This window comes from Portunus trituberculatus, chromosome 42, assembly GCF_017591435.1.
Source record: "Portunus trituberculatus isolate SZX2019 chromosome 42, ASM1759143v1, whole genome shotgun sequence".
NCBI classification, from domain to species: Eukaryota; Metazoa; Arthropoda; class Malacostraca; order Decapoda; family Portunidae; genus Portunus; species Portunus trituberculatus.
The window spans coordinates 1,830,001-1,850,525 of NC_059296.1; the positions used below are offsets into that span (position 1 = coordinate 1,830,001).

Consider the following 20,525-nt stretch of genomic DNA (forward strand, 5'->3'; position numbering starts at 1 on the left):
TTCTCCTTCCTCCTCCTCCTCCTCCTCCTCCTCCTCCTCAGACTGCTACTTCTCAGCCTCTCACCATCACTGTCTCTTTCCGAAGCCACCCGTTACTTTTACTTTTCCTCCTCCTCCTCCTCCTCCTCCTCCTCCTCCAGGTAATCAGCGCCTCAGTAAGACTCGGCCATTAGCTTCTGAGATTCCCATCCCCCTTGGCGGCAGGTGTCAGCGGGTTGGGGGGGATGGGGGGAGGACACGAAAGAGTCAAAGAAGCTTCTCACCACTCATACCAAATGACCAAATTAGTGGCCTCAATATGATGAACGGCGTCTCTCTCTCTCTCTCTCTCTCTCTCTCTCTCTCTCTCTCTCTCTCTCTCTCTCTCTCTCTCTCTCTCTCTCTCTCTCTCTCTCTCTCTCTCTCTCTCTCTCTCGGTACCCCAGATACACCATTACTCTTCTCTCTTGACTTTATTCTACCATTTCCTTCCCCAGCCCCTCCTCCCCTACACCGCCTCATTCACCTTTCATCATTTTGTTTCCCCCACTCTGTCATACCGTCCTCCTCCTCCTCCTCTTCCTCCTCCTCTTTCTTCTCCTTCTCCGTCCGTCCGTCCCTCTCTCCTCCCTCCCAACCTCCCTCCCCCCGGCCACTCATCATCACCTCCTCACATCTCTCATTCACCCTTCACTCCTTAATGACTTTTATCTCTCTGATTTATGCACAGCTTGGCCGCAAAGTTTGCCTCCTCCGCCTTGCACGTCACAGCAGGAGGAGCTCTCTGTCTTTATCTCCCATTACTCCCCGAGCTTTACTGCAGGAGTCGTGAGGCGTCGTCCCTTCTTTGTCACCCAGGCACAAAATAGTGGTGGTGGAGGGAACAAGTCTGCAGCAAGGGTTGGGCGGGAGAATCACTGTGCCTGCTTCTATCTCCCCCACTGTAAGCTCGCATCAAACGCTGGACAATGAAACTATTTGTCATGTAGTTCCTTTTTCCTTTTTGTTGTTGTTGGTGTGTGTGTGTGTGTGTGTGTGTGTGTGTGTGTGTGTGTGTGTGTGTGTGTGTGTGTGTGTGTTCATCGTTGCAAGTCTAAATGGAACTTGGTTTGTTTGTGATTCTTGCTCCAGAGAGGATTATTCACTTGAGCTGTATTGACCGCTGTGCCCGGAGAGTGTTATCGCTTAACGCCGAGATGGAAAAGTTTTGGCTTACCGTTAATAGCTCGTGTGGCGAAGGAAATAAGTGTGAGGCCTCGACCCGCGAATTTCACGTTCCTATCACATCGATAGAAAAAGTCTTAGCCAACCAGAAAAGCTTTCCTAACGTAGTGTGGGGTGACTGCGAGGGAAAAGGATATAAAGGTTTTATACCATTAAGATACAGACTACCGATCAATAAGAATTTCTTGCTGAAACATTGATCCCGTAATATTGATATTAGACTTTGTTAGTGATGTACTCTGTCTAGAAGTCAGATGGATGAGGTTGCCTTTATTTGACTCCCAGTGCTTTGGTTGTGAGGAGTGGTGGAGGTGGTGGCGGCGGCGGTGCGCTGATCGCCGCTGGGCACTAGTGACTAGGCAGCCAGCACAGTTTTGTTTTACATGAATTTTTGTTTCTTTACATAGATCTCCCAGCAAATACACGTCATCTCGCCGATCCGGATAAACATTTCGTGTTGAAATGTTTTCTCTTATTCACAAATAAAAAATAAATATTTTTAGCCTTATAATTTGTACTACGTCACTGTTCGCTGTTCAGTACTCATATTTCGCAGGTTTGATGTAATTTCTACTAAAGTTTCCCACACAGAATCACGATGCTTAATAAAATAACAGCTATACGTGTGTATGTGTGTGTGTGTGTGTGTGTGTGTGTGTGTGTGTGTGTGTGTGTGTGTGTGTGTGTATGTGTGTGTGTGTGTGTGTTTGATACATAGACGTATACATAAATATGCTAGTGAGACAAATATATCCCACTACTGAACAATCAACAAATTTCAACGGTATTGATACCAACATTCCACACATGTAGATCCACGTATCATGACAGCGTCCACCTATGAAGGTGTAAAATGGAAAAAGAAGACAGAAAAAAAAAATTGCTGCTGCTGGTTCCGACAGCTGTTTATATTTGCTGAAACTTTAATATTATTATTAATATTTTGTTTTAATTTAGATGAAGTTTCATTTGTGCTACAGCCAGTGTGTTGCTTGCGTCACCAGTGGAGAGTTCTGCCATTCTGAATGTGAGGCACCATCCAGTCAACTCAGTGCTGCAGCGACTTCCCGAGGAAGGATGGGGTCAGAAATACAGTTCTCTCACCGCAATATAGAATATATGTGAGGAACAAAAGGAACTGTGCGATGGATATACGTAGGTGCTCGTGGCGAAATGCTTGACACGGGAGGAACGTTTTCTTTTTAACATGTAAACGGAAGGAAAGAGTGTGAATGGTGAGGAGGCGTATGGTAGTGACGCAGCCAGACTGGGATTGGGGTGAGGCGAGACACGAAACAGAAAAAAATAGAAATGCTTAAGTGAAAGGTTGAAATGGCCTTGCCTGGAGCAGGGAGCTGGAAGGGACGAGGAAGGTGGGCCAGCAATGAAAATATAATGTGGTCGAGCACGTCGTTATAGTGATTTTTTTCGCATCAGATTTATGCTTGAAGCGTGAAGCGTCGCGCTGGAGGCGTCGCGGCGAGTGTTTGGCGTCGTCTGCTGTCCCGCAGGTCGGATTGGGACGAGGTGGGGGCAAGATTGGGCGGGGTGAGAGGGGGTGGCACGGGACGGGGCAGCGCGGGACGGGGCGGGGCGGCGAGTGGCAGCATCCACTTTAACGCACCCAAGATCGTATTTATTTCTCACCGACATTTAGAAACTTGCGAGGAAATTTGTGTGAAAATAGTAGGACGTTGCGAGAAATATTTTCACGTGCTCATGGAATTCCTTCCATGGTGTGTGTGTGTGTGTGTGTGTGTGTGTGTGTGTGTGTGTGTGTGTGTGTGTGTGTGTGTGTGTGTGTGTGTGTGTGTCTGTGTGTGTGTGTGTGTGTGTGTGTGTGTGTGTGTGTGTGTGTGTGTGTGTGTGTGTGTGTGTGTGTGTGTGTGTGTGATATGACGATACACAAGCTGGAAACACTCATCAAAGTCGTGTCTCCGCGACCTTCATGGATCTATGATTCAGTAGATAAATACAAATTTAATAAGTTATATAGTTGTAGTAGCGAGGTCGATGATACAGGATTTGATAAAATGGCACAGGGTGAAGAGAGTGTGCTGCAGTTTTGTTCCACATTATTTGTTATTATAAGTACGCACTTCTGCCATTGCAAGCTCCACTTTACTAATCTCTGGAAGGATTTGGAATATTTTGAAACTATATCAATGCATTTTGAAAGTCAGTATGTATAATTGACAATGTTTCATAGTGCATTATTTTTTTTTTTTTCACAATATATTGTAACTATTATTATTTCCAGCGTCCGCGGTTCTTCGACAAATATGTTTAACAGCGATATGTTTTGTGTAGAGTACAAAATAGACTCGCGAATAATCAGTTCGTTGCAAAATATACACCCTCTTATTTTTCTCAGTCATGTGGGTCTCTGCTTGCTCTTCGACAAATGCCCTTCTCCAGACTCATAAAACATGGCAAGAGAGACGCGTGAAAGTCTAAATGCTGACAGCTGCTTCAAACAGACATGTTTGTGACCTATACTGGTCAGTTTTTAATCTGGAAGAAACTTTCAAAAACTAACCTTTGCAAAAATGTATTCTTTCATCGTACCTTCTTTGTTCAACAAACTGCAGACTTCGCCAAGCTCTTCTGGACAAAGATCGTGCTGGTTTGCAAGTCCACACACATGGATCAAGACGCGATGAGGCTTCAACTCCACTCGTCCATCTCAATGAATTTTATGACATTTTTCTTTCTGTTATATCGATATTGCTGTTTTTTTTTTTTTCTTTTGTGTGTGTGTGTGTTCTGATGTTGTTATCGATGATAGTGCTGCTGTTGTTAGGACTGTGACGATGACGATGATGATGATGATAATGGCAATGATAATAATGATAATGATAATGAAAATAAAGATGATAATGATAATAATTTTAATGTAAATTATGATAATGATGATGATAATGATAATAATAGTAATAATAATATTAATAACAATAATGATATTAGTAGTAGTAGTAGTAGTAGTAGTAGTAGTAGTAGTATTATTATTATTATTATTATTATTATTATTATTATTATTATTATTATTATTATTATTATTATTATTATAAAAATGATATTTGTACTATGATAACATCATTGTGTGTGTGTGTGTGTGTGTGTGTGTGTGTGTGTGTGTGTGTGTGTGTGTGTGTGTAGTATGTATTTGTTTATACATACATGTATACATATATGTCTATGCACGTACTACCATTACACACACACACACACACACACACACACACACACACACACACACACACACACACACACACACACACACACACGCTTGTCAATTGTAGTACATCCCTCTCGGGTTACATGTATTCACTGACAACTCTCCTAACTTGCAATCGTGTGGCTCACATATCAAACACTTTTGTTTGGGGTTTAACTTGTGGCGCATCCCTTCCCCGTACCCTCGCACGCCGCCCTCTCGTACTCGGCAGCATGGTGAGCGGGAGTCCTTTCTGGTGAAGTTCACGTCCAGTCTTTGTCAGATGACTCTTACCATTCATGATAATGTAATCAATATAATTTATTAGTATTTTACTTACACAATTATAATTTTTGTTTATATTATATATACTGTGTTCTAGTTTTTCCAATATAGATTTTCCCTCTGTTAAATAACAGCTAGCTCGGCAACAGTAAGTATTGAGAAGTCTGGCTTGCTGCTCGCTGCGCTGCGGGATGCAGAGGCACAGCTTTTGTTTTGTTGCGTCCCAACTGAAATCTTTCTGTCGCGAGACGGCACAATCGCTGGGGTTGTAGTAATAGAACGTGACGAGGAGAGAGGGAATTAGCAGCAGTCTGACGGTATCTTAGTCTGACGGGATAAAAATTTACGGTAGATTACAAACTTCGTTATGTATTCATTTATTTGTGTGGTATTTCTTCCTATCTGCTTGGTAAGCTAAGCAATCTTTGCTTTCGTAAATATTTTCTTCCAGTATACCGGCACATAGTTATATTTTCTTTTAAATCTTGGGACTTAAGAACGTTTTGTTTTGTTTTTCCTATAAAAAGATCAGAACTAATTTGCTTTCCGTATAATATGCTTGTCAAAGTAACACACAAGCTATATTGCGGCAAGGAAAATACTTTACTTTCGGCGTCTGAGTATCATTATTATGATCATCACTTTCATCATCATTATCATCATCATCATGAGTGGAAATAGCAGCAGTAGCAGTATTCAATCATGAGAGAGAGAGAGAGAGAGAGAGAGATATAGTGTGTGTGTGTGTGTGTGTGTGTGTGTGTGTGTGTGTGTGTGTGTGTGTGTGTGTGTGTGTGTGTGTGTGTGTGTGTGTGTGTGTATGGTATTCGGATATCTTGCATCCTTGTTACTTGATTGATTGCCTCGATTGTGGCAGGTCAGAATGAGTAGGATGATATTGTCTTCCGTATGAAATCCTCCTACCAAGGTTGAGTCTAATCTGTTCCGCTTTGTTCCGCTGGCGTTGTGAGGCGTAGGAATATGTTGATGGTCGGCTGATGGCCTGAGCTAAGGTGGAGGGTGGAGGGTGAGGGAGATGGTGGGCGGGATCTCCCGCTGGACGAAACGAAAACTCGACCTCGGTTTTCATTCTTCACACGATGACACCAATCAAGATTTTTTAATTTCCTCAAATTGAGGCAAACCAAGGAGAGCAAGAAGCGAAAATAAGTTGTTTATGCCGACAAAGGAAATTTTGCAGAAATTATACAAAAGCAATCTTAGAAGATAAGGATATGCATTCACTACGAGTAAAGAAATGAAATTAAATCTTTGTTAATTTGTAATGAAAAAAAATTAAAAATAAATGTGTATGTATTCAAATCTTCCTGCTTGCTACAGTTCGTTTGTGTTTATCTTGTTTTTTAGTAGAAAGAAAATTGCCGATATTAGGAGTTAGAAAGTATCTCCAGACGTGTCTCAATAATTCTTTCTCTTAAAAAAATGAAATTGCTCAAAGATTTTAAACACATGGACAGGCAAAGCAAAGGCGTGCAGGAGCCAACTAGTGAAAGATGTGAAAAATTTCATATCATAGGTTAACAAAGAATATCATGTGTAAGGAAGAGAAAAGTGTGTCGTCCTGTTCTTCTGACACCAATGTAGCCAGACAGCGGGAATGCATAATGGCGCAATCACCTCAACCCATGACACTCCGCACTGAATCTTATTGCCGGTATTTTTTGTTGATCCTCGCTGTGAATAGTCTTCGGCAGCCTCATCACGTGGAGAATCTTATTTCCAGACCCTTTTCTTGCTTTATTTTCTTGTGGTGTGTGTGTGTGTGTGTGTGTGTGTGTGTGTGTGTGTGTGTGTGTGTGTGTGTGTGTGTGTGTGTGTGTGTGTTATTTACAGTATGCTTGTCAGAGAGCTTGAGTGGCTGTAGTTGCACATCTAAACATCATAGTCCACCTGGCCATCCTGTGACCCAATATTTTCACGCGTGGGCGAGTGTTATCTGCTGCCATCCACCGTGGAAGTCATCTACAGTTCACGCTCAGTTTTTGCAAATCCCTTCACCCACACAGACTTTTGCCGCACATCATCAGTCACAGCTGTGGATTCAGCTATACAGTACATCACTTTTATTCTCTTTTTTTATTTTTATTTTCATTTTATCTATTATTTTTCACAGCAGCATACTCATATGATATCTACAGCGGCAGCAGGATTTATTACACTTGTTCTACTTCCTTGTCAACGAGTAGGACCTTCATTTCCACCTTCAGCAGTGATAAACAATGAACCATGACCCAGCGTGGCCCGTGTCCTGGAGGCAGTGGCCCGTCTTGCACCAACTATTATGTGAAAGTGAACCCGAGGGAAAACCCGGCACTTGGTAGTGTTTGGTGTTGGGGAGAAGAGGGAGAGGAAGCGGCCCCTCCAGCCTCCCCTCGGCCCCTCAGCATACTTGATGGATGGTAGAGATATCATAGCGAGTCGGCGAAACAGAGGGTTGGGAGAGCCACAGGGGGAGAGGATATACACGAGAGAGGGAGAGATAAAGAGAGTGAGGGGAGCGTGTGAGGAGGTGAAGCCAGAAAGGGTGGTGGAATGTGGCGCGGACAGTGGGAGAGGGAATACAAGGGAGGCGAGAAGGGCGCGCAGAGAGAGCCAGGCCACACATTGCCACAAAGGTCCGTGTAGCTCGATAAAGAGTGAGAAAATTGGACAGTGATGGTAAACAAGATGATCCTGCCAATGCCTCACTAGTATTGAAAGGGAAATTGTGAATAATGCTTCTCATACACACACACACACACACACACACACACACACACACACACACACACACACACACACACACACACACACACAGAGAGAGAGAGAGAGAGAGAGAGATCTAAAGAATGCGTTGGGAGGGCCACCACTTGCCAGGTTACGGGAAGAGCACAAGCTGACGTTGTTTTGCTTAACATGTGGCTGCACCGGGGGCGGGGCTGCTGGCCCGGCTTGTTTAAACACTGCGGTTTGGTAAACACAACTGATGCTCACTCACCTCATCCATCCTGGAAAAAAATGCCTCGCCAATTTAGTTGCTTAAGTATCGTATTTGGTGATGATGGTTGATTTAGTGCTGGTCACTGTTGTAAGTGGACGTGTGGGTACCCTCCTCTGCCCCGGGTGCCTTGTGGGGTGGGGCCTGCACGCGTTGGGTAGTCAAAGTTAGCTAACTTTCAATTGCGGTAGACACACATTGTCAGTGTTATGCAAATGGGTGTGGGAATCAGCCCGTATGGCAGCGTGTGTGTGTCAACACAGGAGAGGGGTGGCCCTCTGCACCCACATGATGTGTACAGATACTGGACATACCAACTCGTTATCTCGATATTATTCATTAATATGTAAATTACTCACTCTGCATCTATCTGATAGTGTTTGAGAGTTACTTGTTCATAACTTAACCGTTTTAGAGGTATTATACGGCAAGCCCTAGAATAAGGAGGAGGAGAACCGTTCATGTAGGGCACGAAGCCTGAAAACTTATCTGCTGCCAGTCCCCAGTATTGTGGAGTTCCTAAATCGCCTCAGCAGAGCCGAGTAGACGGTTCGAACAGTCATCGTGTTCCAATCAGTATGTTAATGCCAGTAGGGGACAGGGCGTCTCCAGCGGCATTTACATAAAAGGAGACATCCTGCATTCCTCGTTCTAAAGTATTAAACTTTTGGGTGCTCTCTCTCTCTCTCTCTCTCTCTCTCTCTCTCTCTCTCTCTCTCTCTCTCTCTCTCTCTCTCTCTCTCTCTCTCTCTCTCTCTCTCTCTCTCTCTCTCACACACACACACACACACACACACACACACACACACACACACACACACACACACACACACACACACACACACACACACACACACACACACACACACACACACACACATGTCCCGGTAAGCGGCGAGGCAAATGGGCAAACCTCTTAATGTGTGGCCCCTGTTCACCTAGCAGTAAATAGGTACGGGATGTAACTCGAGGGGTTCTGGCCTCACTTTCCTGGTGTGTGGAGTGTGTGTTGTGGTCTCAGTCCTACCCGAAGATCGGTCTATGAGCTCTGAGCTCGCTCCGTAATAGGGAAGACTGGCTGGGTGACCAGCAGGCGACCGAGGTGAATTACACACACACACACACACACACACACACACACACACACACACACACACACACACACACACACACACACACACACATACACACTTTTTGCTGCAGGAAAGGTACCGAAAACAGCCACTTGAATTCACCATGTAAGTGAACAAGGGATTAGATATTGCAGGAAATATAGTGCCCTTTAGTCTTTAGGGTAACGATTAATCTGAAAAGTATTTTCATTGTATTACTTTAAGAAATAGCAAACACTTAATAGCTTTAAATTTTTTTTTAGATTTTCTTTCACTCCTGAATTTTTTTTTTTTTTTTTTTTTTTTTTTTTTTTTGAGACTGAATAATTAAAATTGATCCAGAAATGTAGTGTACTGTGTGGTGTTGTGTGGTGTATGGTCGCGATGTCATGTCATGTGTGGTTGTGTTGGTTGTGTCGTGTGTTGTGTTGTGTTTTCTTTTTTTTTATGTTATGGCCTATAGCGCCTGTAGGCATACTTGAAGAGTATATGTGGGAAGTTCTGTTAAGCTTCCGCCCATTAACGGCGAAGGCAATTTTATTTATAGTGATATCCATATTAGGGCCCATATCACCACACAAGCGCATCTTTAGTTTAACCACCTAGAACTTGGGTATCATGGTGACATGTAGGTAGCTTTAAACCACTCGACAAATGGCATAGCTTCAAAGCGGTATGTGGTGGGATTCGAACCTACGCGTGGACGTCTGCCCGATCCCACGCTCACCACCTTATCCATTACACCACCTCCTCCCTAAGGAATAGTTATGTAGTTATGTAACGGTGTGGTTTTTTATTTGTATTAATATACAACAGTATATAATATCATAAAGTACGTTAGCCATGGAACACTAGAGAGCTTTACCATACTTAGAATAATTATAAGTTATCGAGGCAGGGAAAATGTTCATCATGTCTACTTTGAAATCTCCCTTCCAAAACGAAGAATGTGACATAAGAGTTATAACTGATGGACTGAAATACAAACCATTCATGAACATTAATGCAAAACGAAACTGAAGAGTTGTTTAGTGTAAGGAAAATAGTTACGTATTTTGATATATTTTGTTTTTCTTTTTTTTAACAGTTAGTTCAGGACTTTTTCGTGGGGGTGGTCAGTATCCAACATTCCAGCCACCATGCAGCACCGCACCTGTCCTGCAGCGTGTTACATTCCTGGGCCTGTATGTTACTACGACGTATTTTTGCAGGAAGTTTGCATACCCTGCACTAAAACAGATGACAGTCGTGTGGAATCGCACCTTCATTTGTCCTCTTGCCATGTCTCTCTACTCTGTCTCTGGAAGGAATAGGTAGTGCACTAGGCGGTGTGTCCAGGTGCACTACAGGTGCGATGCCGGTGCCATGCTAACAGGTGGTGCCGAGCAGCGCCGCCAGTATGGGTCGCCGCTGTGTCCGTCCAGGCCCGCTGTGATTAACTCTTCGTGACGCGTAAAACAATTGACCACTCGACCGTGTCACTATGTAGTCAGGGTGGAAATTCATTAAATCCCTTTGGTAACTCAACATACACTCTGTGGATAGTAAGAATATTTGCATAAGTACGTATATTAATATTGCAGATGTATTGCTTTCATACTAAATCAAAACAATAATGAGAAGTGTGTGTGTGTGTGTGTGTGTGTGTGTGTGTGTGTGTGTGTGTGTGTGTGTGTGTGTGTGTGTCTGTCTGTCTGTCTGTCTGTCTGTCTTGAATAAATAATATACTAATTTCTATATCGAAAAATGCCGTAAAAGGATGTCTACTTCAACGGCAGCTAGATGTGCTCACAGACTACAGTCAGATGCTTCATGCATGATCCCTGCAATCACCTGGAAAGGATTTCACCGCAGAACAACAGTGAGACAAAGAACAGACACTTGTTGACAATCAGTTCGGTCATTGTCATTACTGAGTGAGACACTGCTCCAGTATTGTCAGCTGCTCTGCGAAGATAAGTGCGTCTTAGTTGGTCAGAACACAAGATTACTGTTTGTGTAGCAGCATTTTGAATATTTAAGATAGATGCGAGTCCTGACTAGGAAGTCAACCCGACGAGAGATGGTTATGGCAGTGGCTTTTCATCTCGCTTGTTCCGTGAAGATTATTGGTATTAACGGCGGAGGAAAACACGTAATTAACCTGGGAAAGTTAAGAATGCAAATGTTACTCTGATAGGGCCACCACTACCACCACCACCACCACCGCCATCTTAACGATAACAACGACAACAGTAAAGTAGAATTTTATTTTTCTCTTTTTTTCGTGTATTTTTTTTTTTGTTACTTTTTTATTATTATTGTATTGTTGTTCTTGTTTTTGTTCTTGTTCATTTTGCTGCTATAATACGTACTCGTATAATTAATTGGCCCTACAAAGATGTACAGCACCTATCCCTCTCCCCCCCACCCACACACAAGAGTGCATGTGCAAAATTCGAGAGATCCGAAATGGCTTTTAGGGCGAGTAGAAGTGGCTGTGGTCGAGAATTCGTAGCGTTCGCCCCGCTTCCATACACGATTTATCAAGAGCACTTCGGTCGTCGCCATTTCGTCCTCCACAGCTTCGCCAGTTACGTATTTTGCTCTCTTCTGTGTCATACATGAAATATCCTTTGCCTTGCCCGACACTCAAGCTCCACCGCTGTCCTTGCTTTAGTCAGCTGGTTCGAAATATGCATTATATATCTTCGCCAAACGTTTTGTCGTTGCCGGTGTTCCTCCTATTGTAGCGCGAGGCATTTTTACTTACTCCATTTCAAGTTGGTGCAGTAATTTCGGGGTGAATTTTGCGGACAATACTTTCGCTGGTGACTTTTGTTGTTTTCATTTGATCTGTCCCTCTCTCCCCTCACTTGCTCGCCCTTCGTGTCATTTTATTTTCTTTGTGTAAACGTTCACCCATCTTGTATTTCCTCTCATAGCCTTTCGCTCTTCCTCATTCATTCTCTTTTCTTCCTTTATCTCGACTTCTCTCCCTTTACCTCTCCTTCGCTCTCACTCGTTTTCTCTCATTCTTTCTCCCTCTCCCTTGCACATAAATTCACCATTTTTCTCCCTCCCCTGTTTGGTAATTCCTGCCTTCCACTCCCTTCTCTTTAGCATTCACCGGGCTGGAATTGTTCGCCCTATATGATAATACGCGGGCAGGTGGTGCAGAAACCAAAACATTTGGGATCGAGGGGTGACGAGCCCAAATTTCCGCGTTTTCTTCCACTTGTGCGGTTTTTTTGCAAATTCACTGGGAGCTGGGTCAGGTGCTCGTGGTCGATTCTAATTTTTGAAGTGTTTTCATGAATGTTTCCCCCTCTCGCGGTTCATCAGTGAATGTTTATATATGCAACAACAACAGCAACAGCAGCGCCAGTGTTCGGGGTGGACCACAAAGCCCACCCGTGTGCTGACAAGAGCTCGCGTGCACTTTTGCCAACTGTGCGCCGATACCTTCCAGCCGACGGTGTTGTGAGATGCTGTACGATGCTGTGTGTGTTTGCTGTGCTGCTCGGTGGTGCTGCCTGGGTTGTGGTGGTACTGGTAGTGTAGGGATGGTGATGACGTGATGGAAATGGTGTTGCTGGCGGAGTGTGGGTGTTGATGAAATGATAATGAAGTGTAACTGCTTAGGTTAGTGGTGGTGGTGGTGTGTTGGTCGCGTGATGAAGAGATTAATAGTTCTCTGTATGTTTTCGTTTTCCTTGTTTTTTTTCACTAGTTATTGTTGTTGTAGTAGTATTTCCTGTTATTGTTGTTGTTAGTGGTGGTGGTGTTGCTTATGGAGATTGTGACGTATTGTTGGTTTGTCCTGGTGATGATGATGATTAGCTTGTGACTGTTTGTGATCTTGATGGTGGTGGTGGTGGTGTTGATGTTCATGATGGCGTGCTGGTGACAACTTCCTGTGCTTTGCTGTCGGTGGCGTATCGATGCTGATATGCTAATGTTGTTGCTATGACTATGGCTCTCCTTTGACAATTCTCTATGCTGGTGGTGATGTGGTGGCAGCGACTCTCTGGCAGCGGTAACGTGTTGGTGCCTTTGGTGGCGGTAATGTTGGTTGTGTTGTATCAATAGGTAAACTGTGAAGTGTCTTTATTACATGTGATGCGCGCTAGTGGGGAGAGAGAGAGAGAGAGAGAGAGAGAGAGAGAGAGAGAGAGAGAGATTCAGAAGTCGTACGCTGAATTGTTGATGTGTATGTGAATTGTTAGTACTGACGTGGCTACGGTGATGGTTTGTGGCGTGCTTGTGGTGCATCAGTGGTTGGGTTAGTGTAATTACCAACTCTCCAATCCTGTTACTGGCTGTGATAATTAATTGATTATTGCGAGAATTAGTCGCTCAAGTGCATAAACTATACGCGATTGTGAAGTGTGTCGAGGATAATTATCGTGCAAGGCAAAATACGTAATTTTGCATTTACTATGTGAAAATAAGTTGTTTTCATGTTAGGAGAGACTCAAAAAAATAATTAATACAACAGTCTTGTTATTGAAACACAATATGCTGACTCCCTGTATAACTGACTATATGCTCTCCTGACCCAAGACCACCAACAGTGTGACGAGGTGAGGTGCACGGACGGAGGCTGCGGCATCCCTGTCCCACTGTGTTACCCGTGACCCAAGGAAAGGTTTATCTGGCCTACTTCTGTGGAAGATTTCTTTGATAGAGTGCCGAAATATCAATTTATTCTTCAGGAAAGTTTGAATTCTGTAGAAGGAATATTGTATTAGACTTCTGCTGTTAAAGCCACAAAGTTCCTTATAATGGGATGTTGATGGTTCCGTGTGTGTGTGTGTGTGTGTTTCATTGTTTGATCTGCTGCAGTCTCTGACGAGACAGCCAGACGTTACCCTACGGAACGAGCTCAGAGCTCATTATTTCCGATCTTCGGATAGGCCTGAGACCAGGCACACACCACACACCGGGACAACAAGGTCACAACTCCTCGATTTACATCCCGTACCTACTCACTGCTAGGTGAACAGCACCTACACGTGAAAGGAGACACACCCAAATATCTTCACCCGGCCGGGGAATCGAACCCCGGTCCTCTGGCTTGTGAAGCCAGCGCTCTAACCACTGAGCTACCGTGTGTGTGTGTGTGTGTGTGTGTGTGTGTGTGTGTGTGTGTGTGTGTGCTTGTTTGCGTACATGTTTGGGGGCGTTGGTGAGTGCGTATTTTAGGCGCTTGGCGGGGAGTACCGCAGGATCTTCCTGCACACTGCTACTTTCCATGCCATACTGAGTGGGAGAGGGAGTCGCTCGTCGAGCAACATTTACATTTACAATAAATGTATGAATTGTATTTTAGCTTTTCTCGTGATACAAAAACGTTGTAACAATGACCAGTGTAAAGAGATACGCCGAGTGATGAATTAAACGTATATTTCGCTACAGCTGTGCTGCTCTTGTGCAATATAGGAAGCAAAGCTAAAAGTAGAAAAATGTGTGTGTGTGTGTGTGTGTGTGTGTGTGTGTGTGTGTGTGTGTGTGTGTGTGTGTGTGTGTATGTGATACAATACAGCAGTATCTTGGAACCTGACTGTTCTCCCCTCCATCTTGGTGTAGCGATCATGAGTATTATATTTCTCTGGATAAAATGAAACTGAACTAAAAAGAAACAGAATAGTTAGGTACACAGGATGTTTCTGAGCGTGCAATATCAGCAGCGGATGGTCATACAAAGAGAAAGGAATGAGTGAGTTTGGTACGCGGTAGAAAAAAAATGTTATACATAATTTTGCATACGTTAAGTGTGTTTGTTCGTAAAAGTGTTCTCTGATGAGTGGCAGAGGCGATTATCCAAGTATTGCATCATTGTACTATAAACAAATGGACTCTTTTGACATGAACGGGAGTCTGTTTATTTAGTTATCAGTAGCGAAAAGAGCATGGGGAGGGAGAGGGGTCATGTACGGTAACAGAGGCATAACAAGAAATAACCATACATAACATTTTTCAGTACACATACAAACAGTGAGGTTTTATCAAAGATGGTAACGAAAAAAGATCCCTCCCCCTAATCAAGATTAAAGTTGTAAATGGTTCTTAACATTCATATAAAAAAAAATTGTTTATGCGAGGTGATGGACCCCTGCACTACTGGTTGAATTGTCGCAGCCTTTTTAGTGGTGTGAGGCGAAGTTGTTTAATGTCACCGTGAGCAATGAACTCAACATATGAAACTTCAAGACAGATGACACAAGAGTAAGATAATCGCGTGCATAAGCGACCAGAAGTATTTAGTCGATGAAAGAAAGCCATAATTCGCCTTGTGTATCTGTGTTGTAATTTATAATGTTTATTTGTTGAGATTGATTCGGTATTCGTAATTAGCAAGATAGTGATGGGAAAGATAGGGAAATAAGGCTTGGAGAGAGAAAGACAATGTGGAATAGGATGTATTACTGCTCTTAAAGGGAGGTATTACGTGTGTGTGTGTGTGTGTGTGTGTGTGTGTGTGTAGATTTACATATTTCAAGTAGAGGTAATATGAAATATAATACTATTTTTATGAGTGAAGATGACGACGAGATGACATTCAGAAGGCAGAACAAAAGAAGGGTAAGGATTATGGTGAGAGAAGGTGAGCGAGAAGGTATTGGAAAGTATTGGAGGGTAGAGGCGATAGATTATAAACTTAAGGACAAAAGAGGTTCGTCAGAAGCGACATAATAGGATGAGGGTCGCTCCCCTCTCCAGCGTGACAGTCTCCAAGATGACGCAAGTTGTCGAAGCTCAAGAAGTGAAACCTGCTATGTAAACTGAACTCGAGGTGTGAATTGAACATTTCTTGTGACTGAATGGTGTGTGGACTGATGTGCCTCATTTCAAGACATCATTATTCAAGCTTTACTACTTCATTTCCTCTCTGGTGTGTAGGACACGGTTTCAGTTTACTGTAAGAAATAAAGACTGTTCTTCACTGGAGCGTCTTCAAAGTGCGTGGCAGCGCAGGCAGTGTCGAGGTGATGCCATCGCGTTCCTCCTTCTTGATGATAATCTTGAATTTTGTTAACCCATTCGCACACGACGGTATCTTTGGGAAAGCCTGACTGAAACGTTCATAGGGAAAGGTGATTTTTATCCAAAAGAAAAAGAAAACATTTCCAGTGTTTTCGTTCATGTTATTACTAATGAACAATTCTTTTAATTTTGAACGTTAATATTGTTGGTTCAGCCAAAACTACGATTTATTAGAAATACAGTAAGATGTAGTGCAAGTAAGTTTTTCCCAGACAAGCATCGAATATGTAGCCGCAAGGGAAGCATATTCATACCCCCACACGTGTAGGAAGCTCAGACTGCACACCGCCCACCGTCCACAGCCTCTTGATACCAATCTACACTTACTGCCAGATGACACGTGGTCCTCTCCACCCACTTGGCAGTACGTGAGAAATGGCGGCATTGACCTGCTGCATAACTGCGCCACTGCCGTCGTTATATATTCAGAACATTTCAGCATTTTGTAGGGGAACTTGGTATCGAATGTAAATTCAGTTTCATATCCAAAGGAAGTACAGGCTATTCGTTCTGCAGTTTTCACTTTATCTCAAAATTGGTTTTCGGATCGCGCTGCAGTGTTGCCCTCAGTGTCCTCGTTCAGTAATGAAGTGTTGATCACTCTTGAGGGAGAGCTCGTGCTGTAGGCGCCTGCTACTGTGTCTTCTTCCTTGAGACTGGAGGGAAAAGTTTGTTTTTTCATCCCTCAACCTCGCAACTCATATACTAAGAGGAACAACGTTACTTGTGTGTTACCGTCACCAGACTAATTCTCAAGGCAAGGGGGGACGGGGACGGCTGCTCCGTCACCAGCGCAAGACGTACTTGATTCATAATGGTGTTTTAACGTCTCGAATTCTCAAGGCTTTCAACTACGCGAGACTGCGGTGGAGGTGGTGACGGCGTAGCAGAGAGGCTTCCTCAATAATTCTTTCCTCGCGTTTTAACACGTCTTTCCTGTCTCAGGAGGAGCTCCGGGCGGTACCTGTTGAACTCCGCCACTTACAACAGCTTGAATGTTTTATGGCGAGGTCTCAGGAGTTGCATGGCTCGCTGCTATCTAATGCTAGATCTTTATGACTTTGTGAGAACCATTGTATACTTTTCTTTCTTGTTTTTTTTTTTTTTTTATCTTCTTACTGGAGAATTACACAGTAGTACATGAATGACCAAAAGTTAATTTTTTACTGAATGAAATGTGATAGAGTTAAAGAGGCAGACAACAAGTTTGGTGTACAGATGTGTATTAATATCCTAGCACTCAACTGACCTTTTAGAGTACTTAACCTTTTCCACAAAATGTAACTTCATATCGTGCTTTAATTTTCTGTACATCGCTAATTTGTTACAGTTGAGATTTATAGCAAAGTGCATATAAAAGAATGTTTAAGTAACGTATTGTGATAGGTATTTTCGTTTCCTGGTGCCAGGAAACGAAAATACAGAGTACTGAAGTGGCACGCTGAGGTGTGCTTCTCTTTGGGACAACATTTCCTCTTCCATGTCCTGCTTGTAGGATCTAAATCACACGCTGACTCTCATTAATGCGTGTGTGAGCGTGGATGTGTTTCTTTCTCTCGTTTTTTTCTATAAAACTGGAGTATTGTTTACCATTATGAATATTGTGTTTCGTTGTGTATTTAATTTTGCAGTTCGTAAACAGCGAATGTGGAACTTGTGAAATAATTTCAATCGGGTATGGAAGTGTTCAATAGTTAGATGAGTGAGTCGTGCTGTTCTTGAGAGTCTCTTCCATGCAACGGTATTTTCATGTGTGCTCGAACTGTGATGACCCAGGCAGTTTTTTTTTTCTGTTTTTTTTTCTTTGTGTGTGTGTGTGTGTGTGTGTGTGTGTGTGTGTGTGTGTGTGTGTGTGTGTGTGTGTGTGTGTGTGTGTGTGCCTGCCGGTGTCATGCTACGCAGTGTTGTGCTTATTAACCCGCTGTGCTGAAAAAAAAAAAAAAATTGTGGTAATATTATGAGGTGCAATTTTTTTTATTTTACTGAAATTTCCACTGAAAGACATTCATTTCGTTACGTATAGGATCTCCAACCATGTTATTTTTCTTCTTTTCTAGGTGGAGCAATGTCAGAGGAACCTCGCTTCGTGGAGCCGATACAGAACGTGACTGTCGCCGCAGGACGGGACGTGAAACTTTCCTGCGTAGTGGACAACCTGAGCACGTTCAAGGTGAGTCTCTACTGTTTGTTGAAGAGTGAAGGAACACATCTGGTATAAACATGAATATTGAATAGTGAACCAGATCGAGGAAAATGCTTTGAGATTCAAAGCATAAATGTGTGTGTGTGTGTGTGTGTGTGTGTGTGTGTGTGTGTGTGTGTGTGTGTGTGTGTGTGTGTGTGTGTGTGTGTGTGTGTGTGTGTGTGTGTGTGTGTGTGTGTGTGTGTGTGTGTGTGTGTGTAATTCACCTCAGTTACCTGCTGTTCACCCAGCCAGTCTTCCCCATTACGGAGCGAGCTCAGAGCTCATAGACCGATCTTCGGGTAGGACTGAGACCACATCACACACAACACACACCGGGAAAGCGAGGCCACAACCCCTCGAGTTACATCCCGTACCTATTTACTGCTAGGTGAACAGGGGCCACACATTAAGAGGTTTGCCCATTTGCCTCGCCGCCTCCAGGATTCGAACCCGGACCCTCTCGAGTGAGTCGAGCGTGCTAACCACTACACTACGCGGTGTGTGTGTGTGTGTGTGTGTGTGTGTGTGTGTGTGTGTGTGTGTGTGTGTGTGTGTGTGTGTGTGTGTGTGTGTGTGTGTGCTACACTGTATATTGGAGGTAGTATCTGCCTCTCTCTTTTTCTCTCTCCCTCTTCCATGTTCACAGATTAGAGCAGATGTCGATTGCCTTCTCATGCTCTCCCAGATCTCAATGCATCCCTGATGATGCTTGTTTTCTGTCACCCTCCGTTCCTAAAGCGCGAAGCCACAGACTCAATAGTGTGTAGATCCCTGCCTTTTGGTGGCCAGCCAAGTGAAGGAATCTCTGACCTGCATGAGAACCAGTCCTGGAGGTTAAAAAAATGCCTTGCCTTGGGTTCTATCTCCTATCAGGAAATCCTTCATGGTTGAAAATTGATTTCCCCTCTGTACTGATGCAAAACGAATTCATAAAACCTATGAAGAGATCTTTTGTCTCGCTGGTAAAAGTTGCCACGACACTACAAAGTGAACAGCATTTATCTTTCCAGTTTCTAGGTACTGGCACGATGTCCATATGAAGGACCGGTTAATCCTGTAATGGATGCCATCTTTGAGCTTTTCATTAGATTATAGAAGAAATTATTGGTTTTGGTTTATTTACCTCAAAGATTAACGAAAGAAACACAAGAATGTGCCTGGCTTTCTTTTTTTATTTTTTATTTGAGTCATCATGCTGTCAAGCTTGAAATCTTCATCAGTGAGCGTTATGTAGAGCGTAGTCATTAATTTAAGTACTGAAAGTACTAAGATAAATAGTTAGGGAGATTACGGTAACTGAAGATCTTGTTACCCTTCCCATAACTGAACCAGCTAAAGCCACACACCCTGCCCGGCCCTGCCCCGCCCTGGTCTTGCTAGTCCATGCATCGGGTGAGTTTGAGTGGAGCTGTCCGTGATAGGATGCGTGCCTTCCATCCACTTTCATGGACAACAGGTGACGTTATTATCGATAACGATGATGGTGGTGATGGCGTTACTGGTGTTGATCCCGAGTAACAATGGCACAAGGAAGATGTAAAGTGAGACACAGTAATCTCTTCAATAATCCTGTGATGACATTTATTGCTACAGCAGTATCCTTTCAACGGGCGACGGATGTGGAGGCTCAGCGGTGAGTTGGGTTGCGTCTCGTTAAGTTTTGATTACCTGGAAAACATCCATTCTGAAAAACTCAAATAAGAATCAAATTTATATGAGAACTTTCTGCTATAACTGTCTCGTTCTGACGGTTCCTTAATGTCTTGAACTTCCAAAAAAAATCATGGAATGAGGGTGCTGGGGGGGGGGGAACAAGACCTGCCACTGCCAAGAGCATGAGTGGGGCAGCAGTGAGTCAGTATTACCACTACCAACACACCAACCCACCCATGAAATGAAGTATATCGGTGGTCTTTTAAAAATGCTGCTTTTGCTGGTGGGAAAAAAAAAAAAGTCAATGAAAGTGACGGTTGATTTGTCGCCAGTGGCCGATCCAGGATACTTTGTTATTCATTTAGTTTATTTATTGATTGATTCATTTATTTATTTCTAATTATCTATTTATTTTATTTATTCATTTGTTTTTTATTCATTTATTTTTTTTTTTTATTTATTCATCTATTTTTTTTATTCATTTATTTTTATTTATTTATTTATTTTTTTTTTTTTTTCGCGGTTGTGGGGATGAAGGAAGCTAAACTGAATTCCTGTACACCTTGAGATTGGGCGTTGTTAAGCCCCTGAGAAATTTTTTGAAACCTTAGTGATCTTGACGATATCTTTGAGCTATATGCATAGCTATTTTTATGTAATGTGATAAAGAAAAAAATTGGGACCTTCAGCCCTCTCAGCCCTCTCCCCCTCCACCAAATTCATCACTTTTTGTTACATACAGAAGGCGAGAAAACTAAAGCCAGTGTCTGTCATGTCTTCTGTGCAGATGTTTAGGTTTATATTAAGCTACATTCCTGTAATATTACATTCAATTCCTTTCTC

General features: G+C 43.1%; 1 protein-coding gene across 6 annotated transcripts in view; it reads left to right on the forward strand.

Moving 5' to 3' along the window:
- The window catches only part of LOC123517591 (lachesin-like), a 338,020-nt gene that overhangs the window by 188,831 nt on the left and 128,664 nt on the right, over positions 1 to 20,525 (forward strand). For all 6 annotated transcript variants that reach the window (XM_045277852.1, XM_045277848.1, XM_045277849.1 and 3 more), the window contains one exon: positions 17,902 to 18,014. In XM_045277852.1, the coding sequence (XP_045133787.1) occupies positions 17,902 to 18,014 (113 nt within the window). The remainder of the gene's footprint in view (positions 1 to 17,901; positions 18,015 to 20,525) is intronic.